Source organism: Martes martes (assembly GCF_963455335.1).
Source record: "Martes martes genome assembly, chromosome: 1".
Taxonomy (NCBI): Eukaryota; Metazoa; Chordata; class Mammalia; order Carnivora; family Mustelidae; genus Martes; species Martes martes.
This window is the reverse complement of record NC_137888.1, coordinates 195,716,488-195,738,162: the sequence shown is the minus strand read 5'-3', so window position 1 is coordinate 195,738,162 and position 21,675 is coordinate 195,716,488. Positions and strand designations below refer to the sequence as shown.

General features: G+C 39.1%; 1 protein-coding gene across 1 annotated transcript in view; it reads right to left on the bottom strand.

Annotated features, from left to right (window-relative positions):
• PBRM1 (polybromo 1) overlaps positions 1-21,675 on the bottom strand; it is a 130,662-nt gene that overhangs the window by 86,012 nt on the left and 22,975 nt on the right. The window contains exons 5-11 of the mRNA XM_080823009.1: positions 21,278-21,421; positions 17,993-18,109; positions 12,601-12,669; positions 9,426-9,524; positions 6,639-6,724; positions 5,333-5,428; positions 4,607-4,698 (exon numbers count right to left, since the gene is read on the bottom strand). Of these exons, the coding sequence (XP_080679135.1) occupies positions 4,607-4,698; positions 5,333-5,428; positions 6,639-6,724; positions 9,426-9,524; positions 12,601-12,669; positions 17,993-18,109; positions 21,278-21,421 (703 nt within the window). The remainder of the gene's footprint in view (positions 1-4,606; positions 4,699-5,332; positions 5,429-6,638; positions 6,725-9,425; positions 9,525-12,600; positions 12,670-17,992; positions 18,110-21,277; positions 21,422-21,675) is intronic.

Genomic DNA, 21,675 nt, shown 5'->3' with positions numbered 1-21,675 from the left:
AATCATTTTTATAGAAAAACAAAATACATTCTTTATTTCCCTAAATTTTTCAACAGTGTATAAGGACCATAGTTTAAGTTTTTCTTGATGGATCTGCATAATCAAAGTCACTACTGCTCCTGGGTAAGAATGACAATCATTTGGTAAATACTTAGCTATATAGTGTAAGAGACTGACAGGCACCAGACTCAGGAGAGTTGAGAGAGGATTTGGATCTAGCCATGGAGCCAGAGCAGAAAGAGGATCTGTAAATATTTTCTCTGTCCCTACTACTGCTGATCTTCTCCATAAAGAGCTTGCACATATTTAGTTGGATTTATACCTAGATGTTTTGCTGCTACTGTAAACTGTATCTTTTTAAAAATTATATTTTCTTTTTGTGGCTGATTCCAGAAATGAAACAGATTTTTGTACAATGATCTTATATCTAGCACCTTATTATTCTTATTAATTCCAATAATCTGCCTTACAGTCTTCTGAGGAAAAAACTCAAAAACAAAGAAAACACACAACAATCTTTCAACTGCAATCCTTATAAACCTTCTTTTCTGATTCTTACTCCTTCATTGTTGTCACCGTCAGCTGGCTAGTACTTTGACCAAAAGTGGTAACAACATTTTTACTTATGGTAAAGGGAATGCCACAAGTATTTCTCCACTAAAAACAAGTGTTTTTTACCAAGTTAGGAAAGATCCCCCTCTATTACTAATTTCTTAAGTTTTCATCATAACTAGGAATTGAAGCATTTATCAAATGCATCTGCTGAGCCAATAATACAGCTTACTCTCTTAAAGTAGTAACACAGTGAGTGATACTTTTACTTTATCTAATGCTGAAATGACCTAGTATTCCTGGAATAAGCCAACTGTGTTATCATGCATTATTTTTTATATACACTGCTAGGTACAGTGTGCTTATTTTTGTTGAGTTTTGGTATCTAGGTTCTATCATTTTTATAGAATGAAATAAGGAGCTTTTTTTCTATTCTCTGCAGGACTTTATATATATTCTGTTCCTCGAATGTTTGGCCTGGTGTTTGTTTTTTGTTTTTTTTTTTTTCAAGATTTTATTTATTTACTTATTTATTTATTTGACAGAGATCACGAGTAGGCAGAGAGGCAGACAGAGGGAGAGGAGGAAACGGGCTCTGCACTGAGCAGAGAGCCCGATGTGAGGCTCGATCCCAGGACCCTGGGATGATGACCCAAGGCAAAGGCAGAGGCTTTAACCCACTGAGCCACCCAGGCACCCCTGGCCTGGTGTTTTCCATGGGGAAAGATTTGTAACTAATAAACTAATAATTTAATTTCTTTAGTAATGATGAAACTAACCAGTCTTTTTCTTCTTGAATCAGTTTTGGGCATTTATCACTTTCTAGGAATTTGCCCATTTCATCTAAATGTTCAAATTTGTTTGCGTAAAGCTGTTCATACATTTTTTAACCTGTATGCTCCCTTTTTCTCCTCATTATGATTTGTGCCTTCTGTTTCTTTATTTTTTTTTTTTTTTAAGATTTTACTTACTATCTGACAGAGAGAGACAGTGAGAGAGGGAACACAAGCAGGGGGAGTGGGAGAGGGAGAAGCAGGCTTCCGGCTGAGCAGGGAGCCTGATGTGGGGCTCGATCCCAGGACCCTGGGATCATGACCTGAGCTGAAGGCAGATGCTTAACAACTGAGCCACCCAGGCGCCCCTTTTTGTTTCTTTCTTGACAGACTCACCACAGATTTGCCTATTTTATTCATAGTTTTAACAGAAAAACTGACTTTATTGTTCTTTTCTACCATAGCTTTTCTTTCTAACAAATTCATTTCTGCTCTTAGCTTTCTTACCTTTTCTTCTAATGTCTCTGCTTTTATCCTCTTATTATTTACTTATGTTAGATGTTTATTAGTTCACTTTTTTTTTTTTTTTAATTGAGAGTGAGAGTGAGAGAGATCAGAGGGAGAGGGAGAAGCAGAGTCGCTGAAGAGCAGAGAGCCTGATGTGGGGCTCAATCCCAGGACCTGAGCGGACGGCAGATGCTTAGCCTACTGAGCCGCCTGGGAGTCCCTAGTTCATTGACTTTCAGCTGCTTTTCTAAATAGACACATTCAGACCTAACCTTCTCTCCAAAGTACAGCTTTAGCTTTGTCCCCACTGTTTTGATATATACTGTTTTCATTATTGCTATTGTTCAATCTCAGGTAATTAAATTCCTATTATAATTTTTCCTTTTTAAAAAGAGAAACCCAAGCATTTGGAGACTTTTGTATTTCCTGAGTGTTTGGGTTTTTAACTTTTACCTTTTAAAGATTAGGTGTTTACCATAGCTGTATTATGGTCAGAAATATATCTGTAAAATACACAACTTTTAAATTGGTTGAAATTTGTTTCATGGCTAAGTACATGATTAATATCTGTGATTGTTCCACAAGAATCAAAGGAACACTGGCCTGCCAACAACTTGACTTTAGACTTCTGACCTCCAGAATCAAAGAGAATACATTCGTGTTGTTTTAAGCCACCAAACCAAGCTTATAGTAATTTGTTTTTGCAGCAACAGGAAACAAAAAATCTGGTGAGAAATAAGTGCTGTGTATTCAAATCATCATCTTCACTGGTTTTCTGGCTGCTTATCTAGCAATGGAAAGCAGTGAACTCCCACTCTAGGGCAATATTTTCACTTTCTCTGCCACCTTCTATCTGGTTGTTTTATGTATTTTGAGTTTTGTAATTTATCTTCCTGCTGAAATAAACCTTTTATCATTATGAGGTGAATCCTTTTTATCCTTGGTAATGCTTTCTATTTAAAAGTTCATTCTATCAGAAGTCAATGTAACTATCCTTTGGTTATTATTTGCCCTGTGTATCTTTTTCGGTCCTTTTACATTAAACTTTCCTGTGTTTTGACATTTCAGATGTGTCTCTTGCAATCAATATGATTAAAAAAAAATCTAATCTAAAACTGTTATAATTGGCAAATTTGGGTCATTAACACTGATGTGATTTCTGATATAATTTTTGGAGTTGTCTCTCTCAACTTTATACTTTCCACTTGTCCCACTTTCTCTGTTTCTTTTTGCCTTCTTTTCTTATTTTGTTTTTGTGGAGGAGGACTGAAAGGTTGATCTGTTTTTTTGATTCTATCCCTCACCCCATTTCTGTTCTTAGAGTGACTACAAGTGGGCGCTCTTCTCTACCCGCCCTGCGGCCCCACCCCAAGCTACATAAACTGGTTGGTCTCTAAAACAAATCACCTCAAGAACACAGGCCACGCTTCCTGAATTTTCGGGGGGGAGGTTCTGAATTCTTGTGCCTTCTTTCCATGGGCTCTTACTTGTCCCTTCACGATCATCAGTTATCCCTTCTTTGCTATTTTAACTGTATCTTACCCCTAAGTTGTTTCCAGCAGCAGGAAGTAGAAACCAAAAAGACTAGAATCTTGGATAAATCGAGCGTAAACAGCTGTGCAGAGCAGCCTGAAAGATCTACTACATACAAAGCTGACTGGCAGGTACTCTAATAGCTAAGGTCACTAAAGAAGAACGCTAGTACTATTTATTAGAAAAAAAAAAACAAAAAACAATAAATGCTTTTTAGGTGGGTTTTCCTTCAATTTGTCATGCTACTTACAAGGTTAATGAAGTAACCAAATGTTAGAAGGAAACCTAAACATAACATGTGTGTCACTTTTATAACCAGTGAAAAACAAAGCTAATAAAAACAAATTTTCCTTCAATTTCTGATAACACGACTTGATTTAAGTTAAAAAGAAATTCTGTAGATGAGTGTCAAAAAATTACATCTACACTCTTAATAAGTAGTCTACAGTAATTTTGAACCTTCTATGCAAGATTTAGTAGAAAATAAGACACACAGGTGGAAAAATCTGTTCTCATACTTGATTATGAAATCTGACAATAGGCCAGAGTAATTTCATGAAATAAATTTTATCCGTACATATAAAAATTGTCTGTAGTAAAATAAACATTACAGCACACTGCAGACAGAGACAATGAAATCAAGCATACCTCTACAGCTGTTCTTTGCTATTTATTTATTTATTTTTTGTTCTTTTTTTTTTTTTTTTTTTGTTCTTTGCTATTTAACAGATAGTGTACTTTTACTTGGATTTTATTGCCCAATACCCTGTGTTGAACTTGTTTAAATGACAACGGACTATGGTACTCTGATTTTAATTTACATCTATCTTTTTTTTTTTTTTTTACATTATCTTTAAATCAGCTCTAGCAAGGAAGAAATTATAGCCTACTGAAAATATAAGCCAGTGACCTGGAAATCTAAGATGGTATGAAACTCTCCCTCGGGTTTCTCGATGGCGTCACTAGTACTCACTCACTATTTATCATTATACGCTTGAAACCAGGATCTGCTAAGGCTAGTAAACCAATTGTTCTTATAGAAGTACTTATTTACTTAGATACAAGATATAACACAAAATAAGGTTTTGATAAGCTGGCCAACCAAAGAGTGCAGTCAAAACACAACAAAACAGCATGTACTCCAAAAACAGACAAACTCCCAGCCAGACCAAAGTTACTGTAACTTTCCTTCACTAGAAGATCCATGAGAAGGCATTAACTAGTCATGACCTAATACCCACCAGCTAAAGCAGCGTCCTCTTCACTTTCTGAGCCATATTGAAGTGCCATGGTAATTGCCGACAAACGACCCCCTTGGACTGTTCTTTTATTACTACAAAGAAAAACAAGTAATCGGAAGACAGGGAAAGAGGTTATAATAATTTGGTTACTTTACAGGAAACAGGAACTGTTAACAAAGCATTCACATCAAAGAAAAACAATTTCTATTCAACTGTGTGCTCAATTTATCTTTGTACTTTTAACAGTCCCGATAAGCAATCTTAGCCAAGACCAATTTTTTCTCTGAAAAGAGAGCGAGTGGTGTAGAAAGCCTAAAGTAGGCTACTTGCAATTGCATGTTACTTAAATGCAGCACTACTCCTTATTTTATAAAAAATAAAGAATCATTCATCTTTACTGGTTAATTCTCTTCTAAGATGTTCATATTCTATAATGAACACAAATTCTATTTCGAATACAAAATCTTTTAGTATTTTTACACAATTTATTTTACTGGAAATATTAAACACTCCCTGACAAATAACTTCTGCTTAAGCATTTTCCAGAAGTCAGGTCAGGCCGACTATAGCACCTCAACCTTTTAAATAAGGTTATTTGATAACAATTGTCATGATGACCCAATTATACCCCAAAGAATTACTTCCTGATAGCCATCAGGCAAACACTAGTAAGCCTAGCCTCATAAACAAGGTCAGTTCTCAGACTAAACACACTCACTCTCTCACCGGTAATACTTGCTAGTGGGATTTCTCTCTTCACCAAGGCTGCCTTTACTGTGAGAAGGACCTGTCAGCCTGGCTGTAGCCAAATTTGATGGAGTCCTATCCAGAGATAAGATTTAAAAAAAAAAAAACAAAACAAAACTCAGAAAATTGATAGCTGGAATCAGAATGCTAGGTAAACAAAAAGGAAGCAAGCATTTTTTTGTTGTTTTTGTTTCTAAGTAGAAATGCTCAAATATTTGAGCCATTACTGTACAGAACACTTTGCTCCAAAACCGCAGGACTCTGCCAAAGAGAATAGACGAGGACTGGTCCTGGAGTGCTTATGGTCCCTGCAGTGACCAAGGATCTGGTAATGAAGGAAATGTCAGGGTCAAAAGAAAGCTTTGAAAGCAGCCACCTCAACTTCCACTTCTTGAAAGAGGCAATGGAATCCCAGAAGTAAGACTTGTTCAAAGTCCTAGTCCTTGCACAAGAAAGAGCCAGGATGAGACTCTGATCTCCTGACATCTGGCTAAATGCTCTTGCTGCCGATATAAATATATACTATTAAATATAACACAAAAATACGATGATATTATATAGATGCTTGCCATATATAATATACATTAATATGTAGTGTGTCATATATAAATATGACTATGTACGTATATAGCAATAAGAGTAGATAATAGTGTTTAACCTCAAAAATTGTCTTAAAAAATTTTTTTTAAGATTTTATTTATTTGTCAGAGAGAGAGCAAGCAAACACAAGCAGGTGGAGCGGCAGGCAGAGGGAGAAGCAGACTTCCCGCTGAGCAGGGAGCCCAATGTGGGACTCCATCCCAGGACCCTGGGATCATGACCTGAGCTGAAGGCAGATGCTTCACCTACTGAGCCACCCAGGTGCCCCCAAATTGTTTGTTTTTAAATAAAGCCTTTCAGCTGCAATGAAAGGGCTGAGGAAGAGTTTTATCTATTCTCCTCAGAATCACATTATCAACTGTAAATATACTTTTCAAATGCAATATACTTCTTGTTTTCCACTGCATTGATTCCACTAGCTAGAAAATTTGGTAAATAAAAAAGGCACAAGGATTTAGACATTTTATTTCATTATTATTATTTTTTAAGATTTAATTTATTTGAGAGAGAGAGAGAGAAAGCACGAGCAGGAGAGGGGCAGAGGGAGAAGCAGGCTGCGTGCTGAGCAAGGGGCCTGATGTGGCGGTTGATCCCAGGACGCCAGGATCATGACCCAAGCCAAAGGCAGACACTTAACTGACTGAGCCACCCAGGTGCCCCGAGTATAGACATTTTAAAAACATACCTCATTCGAAGGCTTGACTTAGCCATTTCATGATGTTCAATTTCTGCCTTTTTCATATAAAATATTTTTTTAATAGAATTTGCATCCTGTCAAGATAAAATTACTTGGTTTAGAAAAAAGGGACAGTTTAAAATGCCCTCAGGCATGCACTGGACACTTTCTATGGCACTCTTCCATTTGGAGGAGGCATCCATTTACTATCCATAAAGCTGCATCCTCTAACCTTTCCATCTTTGAGAACATCATCACAATTATACATAAGTTAAAAAGCCTCCCAGCTCTTTCATAGCCAAGTAATGCACAAAGATCTAACAGTGAACAAGGAAAAATGGGTGAAAATTCAATGAATTCTGTGTCCACTGACCTAAAAACTGATACAAAGATACACTTCTAAGATGAAAGACTATGCACACAAATTTAGGATGAATGTACTTGCTTAAATCAATAGCATATTAATATATCAAATCTATTTTCACCTCTCTCTAAAATTTATTTTAGGGAAAATAATCAGACCAAAATGTACAATCTTAACTGCATCAACAAACAGTATTTTACTATTAATGTCCTATCAAGGACTAAGAATACAGGAACTTCATAGCTCATTTCTGATTTTCATTCAAAGTTTCTTAAAAGATGAATACTGATTAAAAGCTGAAAGATAGGTTAACTACCAAAAGCAACTCTATTTGAGGTAGCATTCTGAAAGTTTAAATGATTTTTTTAAAGACTTTATTTATCTGACAGAAAGAGATCACAAGTAGGCAGAGAGGCAGACAGAGAGAGAGGAGGAAGCAGGCTCCCCATCTAGCAGAGAGCCCAATATGGGGCTTGCTCCCAGGATCCTGAGATCACGACCTGAGCCGAAGGCAGAGGCCTAACTCACCGAGTCACCCAGGCACCTAAAAGTCTAAATGATTTTACTCCCAAAAGGTTTTCTGAAAAACCTCTGCTAAATTCCCAATGACTTATCACTAATACAAAAAATGTCTATAAGCAATTGTGTTACAGGACTGTAAAATTTCTAGGAGAGAACTGCAAAGCAATGAAAGAGACATTTCACATTGTGTGTTGCACTGCAGAAATTGCTTTTTATATTTATGAAGTTTAAAGGAGAGACTAAATCAATATTTCACTAAAAAGTAGATCAAAACCAAACCTTCTATCTCGCATTAAGATAGACATATAAATAAATGGAACAGAACTGAGATTACAGAAATAAACCCATACACCTTAAGTCAACTGATTTTCAACAGGGTGCCAATGCAATTCAGTGGGGGGAAAGAACAGTCTTTTGAATATAATGTGCTGGGACAAATGAGCATCCCGTGTAGAAGAATGAATGTGGATCCCTACCTCACACCTAATTCAAATATACAAAAATAAATCCAAAATGGACACATTTAGATTTAAGGGCTGAAAGTATAAAATTCTTAGATGAAAACACAGGTGTCAACCATTATGGCCTTGGATTAATGCTTTCTTACATAAGACACTAGAAATACAAGCAACCAAAAAAAAAAAAGCAGACAACAAGATGGGATCGGGAGGGAGACAAACCATAAGAGACTCTTAATCTCACAAAACAAACTGAGGGTTGCCGGGGGAGAAGGGGGTAGGGAGAGGGTGGTAGGGTTATGGACATTGGGGACGGTATGTGCTATGGTGAGTGCTGTGAAGTGTGTAAACCTGGCGATTCACAGACCTGTATCCCTGGGGCTAATAATACATTATATGTTAATAAAAAAATAAAAAAAGCAGACAAACTGGACTTAACCAAATTAAAAACTTTGTGTCAAAGGACATTATCACAAAAGTGAAAACAATCCACAGAATGGGAGAAAATATTTGTAAATCATACACCTACTTTAATGTCCAAGATTATATTAAAAAAATTTAACAATTCAACAATAAAGAAACAGGTAACCCAATTAAAAAATGGGGTAAGGCTCTGATTAAAAAGTTTCTCAAAGAAGGTATGTGAGTGGCTGATATACACACAAAAAGATGTTCAACATCACTAATCATCAGGGAAATAATATTCAAAACACAATGAGATACTACTTTACACCCACAGGGATGGCTATCATAAAAACAAAAACGGAAAACAGATGTTATTGAGAATGTGGAGAAATTACACTTGCAGATTTCCAGTGCAAATGTGAAATGGTATAGCTGGTTTGGAAAACAATTTGGTGGTTCCTCAAGAAGTTAAATATATAGTTACCATGTGGACCTGCAATTTCATTCCTAGGTACATACCCCCAAAATTAAAATACTATGTCCACATAAAAACTTAAACATGAATGTTCACAGCAGCATCTTTATAATAGCTGTAAAGTGGAAACAACCCAAATGTCTAGCAATTGATAAGTGGGTAACTAAAACATAGTATATAAATGTAACGGAGTATTACTTAGCAATGGAAAGAATGAATGCTGCAACATGAATGTATTAAGAGCGTCATGCTCAGTGCAAGATGCCAGTCATAAAGGACCACATCTGTGTGATTCCATTTACATGAAACATTCAAAATAGGCAAATTCACAGAGACAGAAAGTAGACCAGTGCTCCTAAAATGGGGAGACCAGGGGCAAATGGAGTGACTGTTAACCGAATATGGTCATGGCTGCACAACTCAGAATACAGTAAAAACCATTAAATCATACACTTTGAGTGAAATGTAAGGTATGATGTGAATTTCACCTCAATAAAGTTGTTACATAAAAATTGCTGGCTCGAAATTAAGGTGTCTACTCTTACCAATGAAAACAACAGCAAAAAACTAACCTTGAACACTTGAGAACCAGGCTCATTGTAAGTTTTGGCATTTTTTGCTAGGAGATCTATATCTTTGGCCATTGCATGAATACTCTTGTAGCTTCCATTCTAGAGTAAACAACAAAAAATAACAGTTCCTCTTAACTGAAAGTTAATCAGCAAGATCTTTAAAAAAAAAAGAACTCCACATATTTTTAAATTTTCACCATATTCAAAGACTGTTGGAAAATACACATATGAACAATATATAAAGTCATTTTCTCTTCTATAAACTACTACAATTGTCCATTTACACACAAGTTTTTGAGATACGTAACAATCAGAGCTATGTTAGTTTCACAAAAACTTACAATTTTTAAAAGATCAAATAATGTAAAAGTTGTTTAATTCAGCAAACACACAGTGCCAAGCACTGTTCTAAGTGCTTCACGAATACTAATCCATTAAGGATTGTGAAGCAAAGGTGAATTAAAGGTGTGAAGTAAAACTCCTCCAGTTTTACAGACCACTTCAGATAAAATAGTCTAGCACAGAGGTTAAACTCTTTGAGTACCTACTATGTACTAGGCTCTGTGTTAGAGCTGTCATATCTTAAAGCCCACTCAATCCCAAATAATCCAGGGAGACTGAGAACTGCCTTCAATTTTCAAAGGAAGGAGGAAGACACTCTAAGCAGAAGTTACACGGGATTAACGAGAAGGACACAGAAACGAACAGACACATTCTAGAGAGACTGAGAAAACCAAATTAAGTGGAGTGGAAGGTGGGGGAAGGCAGAACCATAAGCAAAGGCTGTATAGTAAGGACAAATGAGGCAAAATCCAGACAGCCAGGCAAAGGAAAGTAGCTGGTCATTTGCCAAGTGAGGATACCCAACATCTGAGCACTCTCTTTTTTTTTCTTAAAGATTTTACTTTTAAATAATCTCTACACCCAAGGTGGGGCTCGAACTTACAACCCCAGGATCAAGAGTCGCATGTTCCACTGACTGAGCCAGCCAGCCACCCTGAGCACCCTCCGTATTTGGAAAAAGTCCTAGTACAGGTAGTAGGGAAGAACCTACTTTCCACAACAGAGGGTACAAGTATGTGGTTAACAGCACTGCTAGCAGCTTGGCAGCCAGGGCAAGGGGAGGTAATTCGTGCTTGAGTCTTGAGAGACTAAAGTGAGGGCAAGAGAATAGAGAAAACACATTCCTAACTCCCGCAAAGGGCAATAAGGCAGAGGGGAGCAGTGGACATCCAGGATCCACAGTGGCAAATGGCACTGGGAACAGCAATGGCACCACAAAAAGACTATGCATGACATCAGCTATGCCATGATGTCCCTGAGTTCTGCCTACTTCCCTACAGCTAGTTCTCCTGCCTGCCTTCCAAACAATTGCATGAGCTATCTGGTACTCTTTCCACAGATTCTCCTTCTGCTGGAGTTATTCAGAGCTGGTTTCTGTTGCAGTGTTACAAGAAACTGTGATTTGCTAGTGGAGGCACTAGAAAACAAGTGACAAGGCTCTGGGCTGTGGAACAGAAAGGAAGAATAAAACAGGAAGAATGCTAGGGTCAGGAAGCAATATGCAGAAAGGACCAGAGAGCCTTTCATCAGAGAAGCAGGAGAGACTACCACAATAATTAGGACACAAGAGGACAAGATCTTGCTTAGGGTGATTGCAAAAGGAGGTGCTTCTATGGAGCTTGTGGAAGGAAGAACAGACAAGATAAGGAAAGAGGCCTCAGAGAGAAGGCTGGGGCTGGGGTAGGGGTGTATATACAGATCTGATCTGAACTGCAGTATCACAAAAACATCTTCCGCCAAGGTAGATGTTAGAAACCCCAGGGATTTAGATTCTAGGAGACGAAGTCTTAGCAATAGCTTGCTAAGTCATTAGCAATAGCAGCTAGGGATCTACCTTAAAAACCAGGTGACACATTAGAGAATCTGTATTTTAACATTCTGTGAAAGTGTATTATGGTACCAGTAATTACCACACTGTCACTGTTCACTGCTCTCCTACAATTTTAAAGCCAAGGAAGTTTCTCCCTCCTGGCAAACCACTTGCCTTCAGTCTCATTTCTCAATGAGACAATGTGACACATTGAATATTCCTCTTTGCTTTATCTACTGGGAGCCCCAAACCCTCCTTACTCTGGGAGGAACCCTACCTCACACTAACCAAGGCCACATCCCATAGGCGCTCTGTGAGATGCTTCATACATTACTCCTGCCCCCTCCGAGTCTGCAAACTGGTCACACTACACCCAGCATACAGCAGAGGAAACAGGCAAGTCACCTGACCGAAGTGATATAGCTAGTAAGGAGCAGAGCTAGGAAGACAACCCATGTAGGTCCAACTCTAAAAACTGGATTTCTGGTAAAATATAGCTCTTTCTCCCTATACCTTCCTTAACCTCTAATCGCCAAGTTTTAAATTTCGTCATTCATTCAACTCAATAAACATCTATCAAGCACCTACTCTGTGGAGAGGCAGTAACAGTGCAGAGGTTAAGAGCACAGACTCGGGAGTCAGAATGTCTGGATTCAAATCCCAACTCTTCTCCTTACTAGCTGCTGACTTGGGCCAGTGACTTACCAGCTCGGTGCTTCGATTTTTCTCATCTGTAAAACAGGAATAATAACGGTATCTACCTCAGGGAGTGGCTATCAGAATTAATAGTTAATACATACAAAGCACTGAGAACAGAGCAGGCACCTAGCAATGCCAAGTGAGTGTTGGCTGCTGCTACTGCTGGGGATACAGGGAGGAAGGCACTCAAAGAGAACAAAGCCTCTGTTTTCACTGACCTTACCCTCTAACATATACTGAAGGTAACTTATTCTGAGACATCCTAAAACTATTTGGAAGCAGATAAGAATAAACAACAAAGCTTTATTGCTAATGGGACTTTCACAACTAAAAACATCTATGGCCAATGCTTTTTAATTTTTGTCCTAAGAGCAAGATTTACAACGCCAATGAAAATTCTGCTTTCCTCCCTACAGATAAAATGCAAAAGGGACACTATGCTACCTCCTCCAAAGCTATAATCAGTTATACCACTCTATTTGTTTATTATACTGTTAATAACCCTTTACAAGGACATCGCTTCTGTTTCCTAAAAGCCTCTACAAAAGATCTCAGGTTGAACTGCCCTAAAACACATATGGTTACATGTGGTCATCTTCGTACCTGTATCCTCTGAGCAATGGTCTTGAGATCTATAGGCTCCTTAATTATTGCATAATAGTCTGGATATTGCTGGAAGACAAAAACCCGGGCATGATAAATAAGAGAAAGTATCCAGGAAATGAGAAACAAGGAAGCACACTGACAATCTGTTAATCAATTGAACGGCTCTGTCAGATGCAAGGCTACAGACACAGCTGTAAAGCATATGGTTTGTTATAGTTGAAGCAGAAAGAATTTAGTTTTAACAAGGTTTATGAAATACACAGGAGCACGTTGTACAAGTTTACAGGTAGTATTTGGTAACTGCCATTATCCAACACTATAACTTAATGTTTTAAAAAATTCTAAATTCATAGAATCACACAATTTAAAATTTAAGGTTCCAACATATTTATCCCTGAAAATGAAATAGAAGAATGTTTTTGAATGTTCTTATAAGTTCTTTTAATTTTTCAACTTAAATCACACAATATTATCCTATTTCATATAAAATTAGTTTTTTTAAAGATTTTATTTATTTAATAAAGAGAGAGAACACGCACCTGTGAGTAGACAGGGGGCTGGGAGGAAGGAGTCGGGGTGGGGAGAGGGAGGGGGAAAAAAATCTCAAGGCAGACTCTGCACTGACCGTGTAGCCTGACACAGGGCTCAATCTCACGACCATGAGATTATGACCTGAGCCAAAACCAAGAGTTGGATGCTTAAACCAACTGAGCCACTCAGGCGCCCCTCATATAAAATTCTTATGGATCTTAAACTACATAAGGTTGCAAGTTTGTTAGCTTCATGTTTAATTTAATGCTTCTACTTATTTTGGTCAAATTAATTTTTTTTCAAACTAAAACACATTAAGTGAAACCACATTAAAGAATCGAAGTAAAAGGGGTGCCTGGATGGCTCAGTCAGTTAAGCATCTGCCTTTGGTTCAGGCCATTATCCCAGTGTCCTGGGATCAAGCCTGGGCTTCCTGCTCAGTGGGAAGTCTGCTTCTCCCTCTTCCTCTGCCTCTGCCTCCTCCTCCTAGCTCATGCTCTGTCTCTGTCTCTCATTCTTTCTATAAAATAAATAAATAAAATCTTCAAAAAAACCACAAAAGGTAAAATTATAAGCACTCTCTGAATTTCTTATCAAGCACTAGCTCATCACAAGAAAATAAGTGAAGTATGCTAGAGGAATGTTCTTGAAGAGTTTCACAAAGTCCACAGTGCAGGGATGCCTGGATGGCTCAGTTGGTTAAGTGTCTGACTCTTCAGTTCAGTTCAGGTCTCGATCTCGGGATTGTGAGATGGCGCCCCGTGTCAGGCTCTGTGCTCAGCGGGAGTTAGCTTGAGATTCTCCTTCACCCTCTGCCCCTCCCCTGAATGTGTGCCCTCTTTCAAATAAATAAAATCTTTAAAAACAAAACAAAACAGGGGCACCTGGGTGGCTCAGTGGGTTAAAGCCTCTGCTTTCGGCTCAGGTCCTGATCCCAGAGTCCTGGGATCAAGCCCCGTACCAGGTTCTCCGCTCAGCGGGAAGCCTGCTTCCTCCTCTCTCTCTGCCTGCCTCTCTGCCTACTTGTGATCTCTGTCAAATAAATAAATAAAATCTTTTTAAAAAGAAACAAAACCAAAAACCAAAAAAACAATGCCCACACTGTATTCACTGCCCCAAGTCTTTTCTACAGGTTTGGTTCCTTGGAAGAAACAACTGAAGCTGACCAAAAATTAAAAAAAAACAAAACTTGCCATTTGCAACTACATGGATGGAACTAGAGGGTATTATGCTGAGCGAAATAAGTCAGGCAGAAAAAGACAATTACATGCGATCTCTCTGATATGAGGAATTTGAGAGGCAGGGCAGGGAGACATGGGGGTAGGGAGCGAAAAAATCAAACAAGATGGGACCGGGGAGGGAGACAAACCATAAGAGACTCTTAAATCTCAGGGAACAAACAGAGGGTTGCTGGGGGCTATCAGGGGAGGGATACGGTGGGTGGGTGATAGACACTGGGGAGGGTATGTGCTTTGGTGAGTGCTGTGAACTGTGTAAGCCTGATGAGTCACAGGCCTGTACCCCTGAAGCAAATAATACATTATATGTTAATTAATGTCTACTATGGTATACTATGTGGGTTCTCCAAGTTCTTCCAACCTGTTCAAGTCCTTGAAGCCCAAACAACAACAAAAAGCAGGAGACTACAGCCTTCACCCAGTTACTGGGCTGAAGGCATGATCTCAGGGATGCTTCCTCTCATCTCATTCCTCAGCTTACCCTTACTTTCTTAACCCTACTCTTTTCTTTGCTTGGATCAAACCCGTTTTCTGCCCCCTCTCTATCAATTCTACTTCAGAAGACAAATTATAGCAAGGCCACCCTGGCTGGGGTGGAGTGTAATCTCAGCTGTTGGGTCTACATATTCACAATCCCCCCCTTCAGCCAATTCAGCTTGGGAAGGGCTCATAAAGGAAAGGTAAAAACTGCCCTCCCGGGGCGCCTGGGTGGCTCAGTGGGTTAAAGCCTCTGCCTTCGGCTCGGGTGTCCTGGGATCCAGCCCCGCATCGGGCTCTCTGCTCGGCAGGGAGCCTGCTTCTCCCTCTCTCTCTGCCTGCCTCTCTGCCTACTTGTGATCTCTGTCTATGAAATAAAGAAATAAAATCTTAAAACAAAAACAAAAACAAAAAAAACTGCCCTCCCCTCCCAATCTCAGTCCTTGCTGACTTTCAAACTGTCACATCCTAAGGGACCAATGGGAACCTGCTTTTTCCAACAAACTTTTGCTACATGGTATTCCCAAAAGCCCTCCTAGAATGGAAGAACAGGATATTAAACATGTTTGTTTGTTTGTTTGTTTTAAAAATAAGCTCCACACCCAGCATGGAGCCCAATGGGGGGCTTAAACTCATGAACCTGAGATCAAGTCCTGAGCTGAGATCAAGAGTTGGGAGGCTTAACTGACTGAGCCACCCAGGTGCCCCATGATATTAATATTTTATTGCTCCAAGTCACCCTTAGTGGCTTGACCACTGATGATGATCTCCTGCAAAATACGAGTAGGTCCTGAATAAAGACTATACTCCTTTCTTATATTTTTTTAAAATTGTGGTCAAATATACAAAAAATTTACCATTTAATCATTGTAAGTGTGTGGTTCAGTGACATTAAGTACATTCACACTATTGTGCAACCATGGTCATCATCCATCTTCTAAACTTTTCATCCTCACAAACTGAATCTCCAGACCCACTGAACAGTAACTGCCCCCCTCTCTCCCTGCCAGTTCCTGGAAACCACAATTCTACATTCTCTATGAATCTGAATACTCTGAGTACCTTCTACAAGAGGAAACATGCAATATTGGTCCTTCTGTGACAGGCTGATTTCACTTACTATAATGTGTTCAGGGTTCATTTTAGCATGTCAGAATTTCATTCTTTTTAATTTATTTTAAATATTTCATTTATGTATTTGAGAGAGAGAACGAGAGAATAAGCAGGGGCAGAGGGAGAGGGAGAAGCAACTTTCCTGCTGAATAGGGAGTGGGATGCAGGGCTTGATCTAAGGACCCTGGGATCATCACCTGAGCCAAAGGCAGACTCTTAACCGGTTGAGCCACCCAGGCTCCCCTCATTCTTTTTCTAAAGGTTGAAAAATACTCTATTGTATGTATATACCACATTTCATTTATCTAGTCTTCTACTGAGGGCCACTGGGTTGCTCCCATGTTTTAACTTTTGAATAATACTGTTGTGAACATGGGTGTACACATCTCTTTGAGATCCTGCTTCCAATTCCTTTGGGTATGTACCCAAAGTGCAATTGCTGGATCATAGGGTAATTCTGTATTTAATTTTTTGAGGATTCATCTTATGGTTTTCCTTTTCTCTTAAAATTTAAAACATACAACCAATATAATCACTGTATTTTTCTAATCAGATCACACTTAGAATAGCAGTGGTCGTATATGCTTTCTTTCTTTCAACTTTTTTTTTTTTTAACTTTTTAAAGTAAAGTCTACATCCAACATGGGGCTTGAACTCATGACACCAAGATCAAGACTTGCATGTTCTACCCTCTTAGCCAGCCTGGTGCCCCTCTGCTTTACTTCTAATGTGGTAACTGTCCTACAACTAGTCAAGACACATCTTTAAATAACCAGTTGTGTCGACTGATGGGGAAAACTGCACGCCGCTCATCAGTCAATAAGCATTTCTTGCAGAGCAGTGACATGCTGGATTCCAACTATATGGCAATGATACAAAAGAAAATAGGACATGATTGTTCTTAAATTCAGGGATGTGGGAAGGAGGTAGATAAAAAGTAAATGATCAAAATGGAGTTACATGCTACAGTGAAGTACTTCTAAAAGTATACCCTTGTCTAGAAATACAAGAATGTGGAGGCCATCGAAATGTTTGTAGTTCCATGGGCTACAGTGGGACTTTAGCGATGCTCACTGCCTTTCGGTTATGAAGCCATAAGAGGCCCTGCCACTTTCAAAGGGTCTCACGTGTCTAGAAAACCTCTTCCTCTTTGGGGTAGATGAGTACTACTAGATCTCTCTCTTCTCCATCATCAGGAGATCAGGACTAAAAGAGGAAGAACTCATTTATCTTCTCATTCTGTCTCCTGAGCAAAGAGACTGTTTCTTCTCTTTTACAAATAAAAGACTTAATTTATGTACTTATTTTGTTATTTTAAGAGTCACCAAGATTGGAAACAACCCAATGTCCATGGGCAGATGAATGGACAAATAAAATGTGGTATATGCACAAATGGGAGTATTTATTTAGCTTTAAAAAGGAAGGAAATTCTGACACATGCTACAACCTGGATGAACGCTAATACATGATGCTAAATGAGATAAGCCTGATACAAAAGGATATTGTATGAGTGCTCTTATGATCAGGTACTTAGAGTAGTCAAATTCATAGAGAACACAGAACGATAGTTGCCAGAAGCTGGGGGCTCAGAGGGAATGGGGAGTTGTTGGGTTTTTTGTTTGTATTTTATTTTTTTACTTTATTTTATTTTATGGGGAGTTATTGTTTAATGGATACAGAGTTTTAATTAAGCAAACAGACATACAATACGAATATACTTACCTCACTGAACCGTACACTTAAAACGGTTAAATGGTAAATCTTATATATATTTTACAATAAAAACAAAAACCAAACAGTAAGAATAACCAATCAAAAACAATTTTATTCTAAATTCACAACCTTCAGGCGAGATAAAATGGTAGAACATGTCCTACGTGCTTGCTGCTGTGGCCTCAAGGAGGGTCACCTGGCAGCCTCCAATGCCTTTATTCACTAAGAACTAATAAATTTTCTGAAGTACTGAAAAATGAAAACCAAACGAAACAAAAACACACTTTAACTCACCTGTTTTTAATTGCATCACTTACCACTTTAGAAGGCAGTTTCTGAAAAAGTTCACTGATGAGACGTCCTGATGGATTTGTGGCTACAACTATGGCTTCAAGAAGCTGCTCCAGGATCTCCTTCAAGTAACTTGGAGAAGACTGGGAGGAGGAGGTTAGCAGGAAGGAGAGAAGAGACAGAGAATGACTGTGAGAGAAATCCAAACATCAATGCTAAAATGCTAAAATTAATTCAAAAAGCAACTTATAAACAGTAATTATTTAGTGTAAGTTTCAAGAATACCACAGAAACGCTCTGATGCAGACATGGGGCTTACACCCCTGGAATGGCATACGTGAAACTAAGGAGGCTCCTTAAGTTACCTCAGCAACTAAATCCCTTGGATCAGGTCCTTTTACTGAAGTCTATTCCACAGTAAACACTGTAACAGTGAAATTCAAGTGCTATGTGTATGAAATGATGGAAATGCAAACCTTCTTAGGGTCTGAGCAACTGAGACAGGGAAAACATGTCCCATGACACCTGACGCTCTCTACATCTGCTCTTCCTAACTACTGAAGTCTGAATATTCTGGTAGAATAAGGATGCATGTAAAGCTGGAAATATTCTACCCATGGGGTGGCTCTATCAGATCTAATGACAGAATTCCAGCTATCTCAAAAGCAAATAGAGATCATATCAAATAATGCACATTACTTCTGCCTCGCAGACTGGCTGACTTACTCCTACCTTATTTACTGTTTCGACATGGGAAAGTATATGCCCCAAACAGTACTTGGCCAGGCAGGATCTGAGTCTGAAGCTGGTTTTTACAGTGAGCAATGGCATGTTTGCATCAAGAGTTACAGAAAATGGGTGCGCCTGGTGCTCAACTGTTTAAACACCCGACTTTTTTGACTCCGGTCACAATCTTGGGGTTGTGAGATCAAACCCCATGTAGGACTCTGCAGTCAGCAGGGAATCTGCTTGAGATTCTCTCCCTCTGCTCCTCCCTGACACGTTCACTCTCTCTCTAAAATAAATAAATAAATCTTAAACAAAAGAGTTATAGAACCATGTTCTGTGCATACAAAAGAAAGGGTAATGGTATTTCTAGCTTAAACCACAAAAGCATTGGTCTTTGTGTCCTCATCTAATAGGTCTTTTTTATTTAGTACAGTCTCAATTTTAAGGTCCAATATTAACTCCACAGAGAGAACATTAACATCTCTTGAGCCTAGCACAGTGCCTGGCAATAACAAACACATAACAAATATTTAACAAATAAAACATGTGATTCTCTGAGAGTTTCCAACTACATAAGCTTAGAGAACCAACAAAACACTGATGAAATCAGACTAAAAATACCCATGCTTAAGTCATTTACTTCCTGGCTAAAACACAGTACCACAGAGTTATAAAAGAGCAGAGTTATATTCTGCAGCCAAGACTCCTTTCCTCCCAACCCAAACAGCTACTCTGGAAACACGTGTTGCAGATGACATGCAACATGTGCTGCAGTGTGTGAATGCACTCATAGAACCCATTTCCACAACTGGGAAAGCTCCAAGGAAATCATTTTGAATTTAAAAATGAGAAGCGGGGTGCCTGAGTGGCTCAGGGGGTTAAAGCCTCTGCCTTTGGCTGGGGTTGTGATCTCGGGGTCCTGGGCTCAAGCCCCGCGTCGGGCTCTCTGCTTGGCGGGGAGCCTGCTTCCCTCTCTCTCTCTCTGCCTGCCTCTCTGCCTACTTGTGCTATCTGTCAAAAAAATAAATAAAATCTTTAAAAAAAAAAAAAAGAGAGAAGCTTGAAAATACCCTCTCCGTTCACAAGAACTTAGGGCCAAGAAGAAGCCTGGGAGGTATAAACATGAATGTGCAAGATCCTCCCAATTTCTTACCAAAGAAATACAGGCAAGTCCTAAATGCAGGTGGTTTCATTTTTTGACTAGAACCCTGGAGGCCTATAAGACGACTGAGCCCTCTGTAGGTAATGTTCTGCCCAAAAAAGCCTGGGGTAAATCGCTGTTCCTATATTAATACCAGAGAGTAAAATTCCAGGGAATCCCTAGTTAATTGCCTTCTACCTAATTCTAATCATTCAACTGCCAGAAAGAAATTGACAAGGTACCCAAGAGCTACATTTTGAGAGTCCAAGAAGTAGTTACTTTCTTTTTTTAAGAGAAAGAGAGAAACTGAGAGCATGTGGGTATGTGAGTGGCAGGGAGTCATTGGGAAAGTGGAAATCTTAAGTGGACTCCGTGCTGAGCAGGGAGCCCAATGTGGGGCTCCGTTATCATCACCTGAGCCAAATCCAAGAGTTGGACACTTAACCGACTGAGCCACCCAGGTGCCCTGAAGTATTTACATTTTTAAGAAATTCACCTAGCATTTCTTTTCTCTGTGTTGAAGTTTCAGGAGAAGGCCTATTGAGGTTAACTTAGGGAAGAAAGGGGAACGCTCAGCTTTGGGTATCTCACTATTTAGCTACAGAAGAGCGATGTCCTTATGTTTATTATCCTTCTTCCTCTAATTAAACACACGTGCTCTTTCATCAAGTGTTTACCAGTACCTACACACCCCTCACAGTCTAGATGCCAGCAACAGGTGAATAAGGTGGTATTTTCTGTGTAGCTATCATTCTCTTTGGAAGAAGAAAAAAAGTAAACATGCAAACAGATAAACAAGTTATTTCACATACAGTAACAAAAAACCGAGGACTACAGAACAGAGTGATGTGATGGTGGGAAAAGACGGGTACGCAAACAATTTAGAAAGGTCGTCAGGAAAGCCCACTCCTAGCTGTCTTAATTTTAAATGATGTTAGAATCATGAAAAAGAGCCAGTCACAGAAAGAGCCAAAGGAAGCATATGTTCCAAGAAGAAGAACTGCAAAATTCTAGGGGCAAGAGCACATTCGGCATGTTCTGGGAACAGCAGCAGTACAAGCTACAAAAAATATTTCTAAGGTGATTCCAATGACTCTCCAACGTTTAATCACAATACTGCCTACTGTTGTATCTCAATCCAGCAAAACTGGAACAGTCCTTGATAATATGAAGGTTCTCCTTAAAACTGAATAGGAAATATGCATTAATGTAAGAGCAACTCATGAAAACAACCACTCATGGCACTCAATGTCCAGGATGTCCTAGGATCTCTTGTAATCGGAGTGGGGATCTCTGGTCGTATGTCCCCTTACCCTCCTAGTTACCAACACAACACTACAGAAAACCCAGTTGCCCATAGCAGCACAGAAGAAATCACAGGTAGGGGGGCCTTGTCCACTCTCACGATGGTCCATCTTACTCATTCCAGCTGCACACTTACTCCTTCGGTTACTGTGCCTTGATTGTCTTGCCCATCTTCATCATCATCTTCGTCATCTGCTTCTCCTTTTTGAACAAACTCATTTCTTGTTCTAAGGTACAAATCCCAGAGTTTGCAAGCAGCTTTATATTCAGGAGAATCTGGCTGTACAAATAAACAAAGACAAAAGAAAAAAATATCACCTTAGTATTTTATTGTAAATCAACAACTACTTTTAAAGCATTCTGTTCCAGCAGACTAGCATTCTAAGACATCGATGTTGAAACTCTTACAACAAATTTAGAAATCTTTATGATTAAAAGATACACGGGCCTTGGGGCACCTGGGTGGCTCAGTGGGTTAAAGCCTCTGCCTTCAGCTCAGGTCATGATCCCAGGGTCCTGGGATCGAGCCCCACA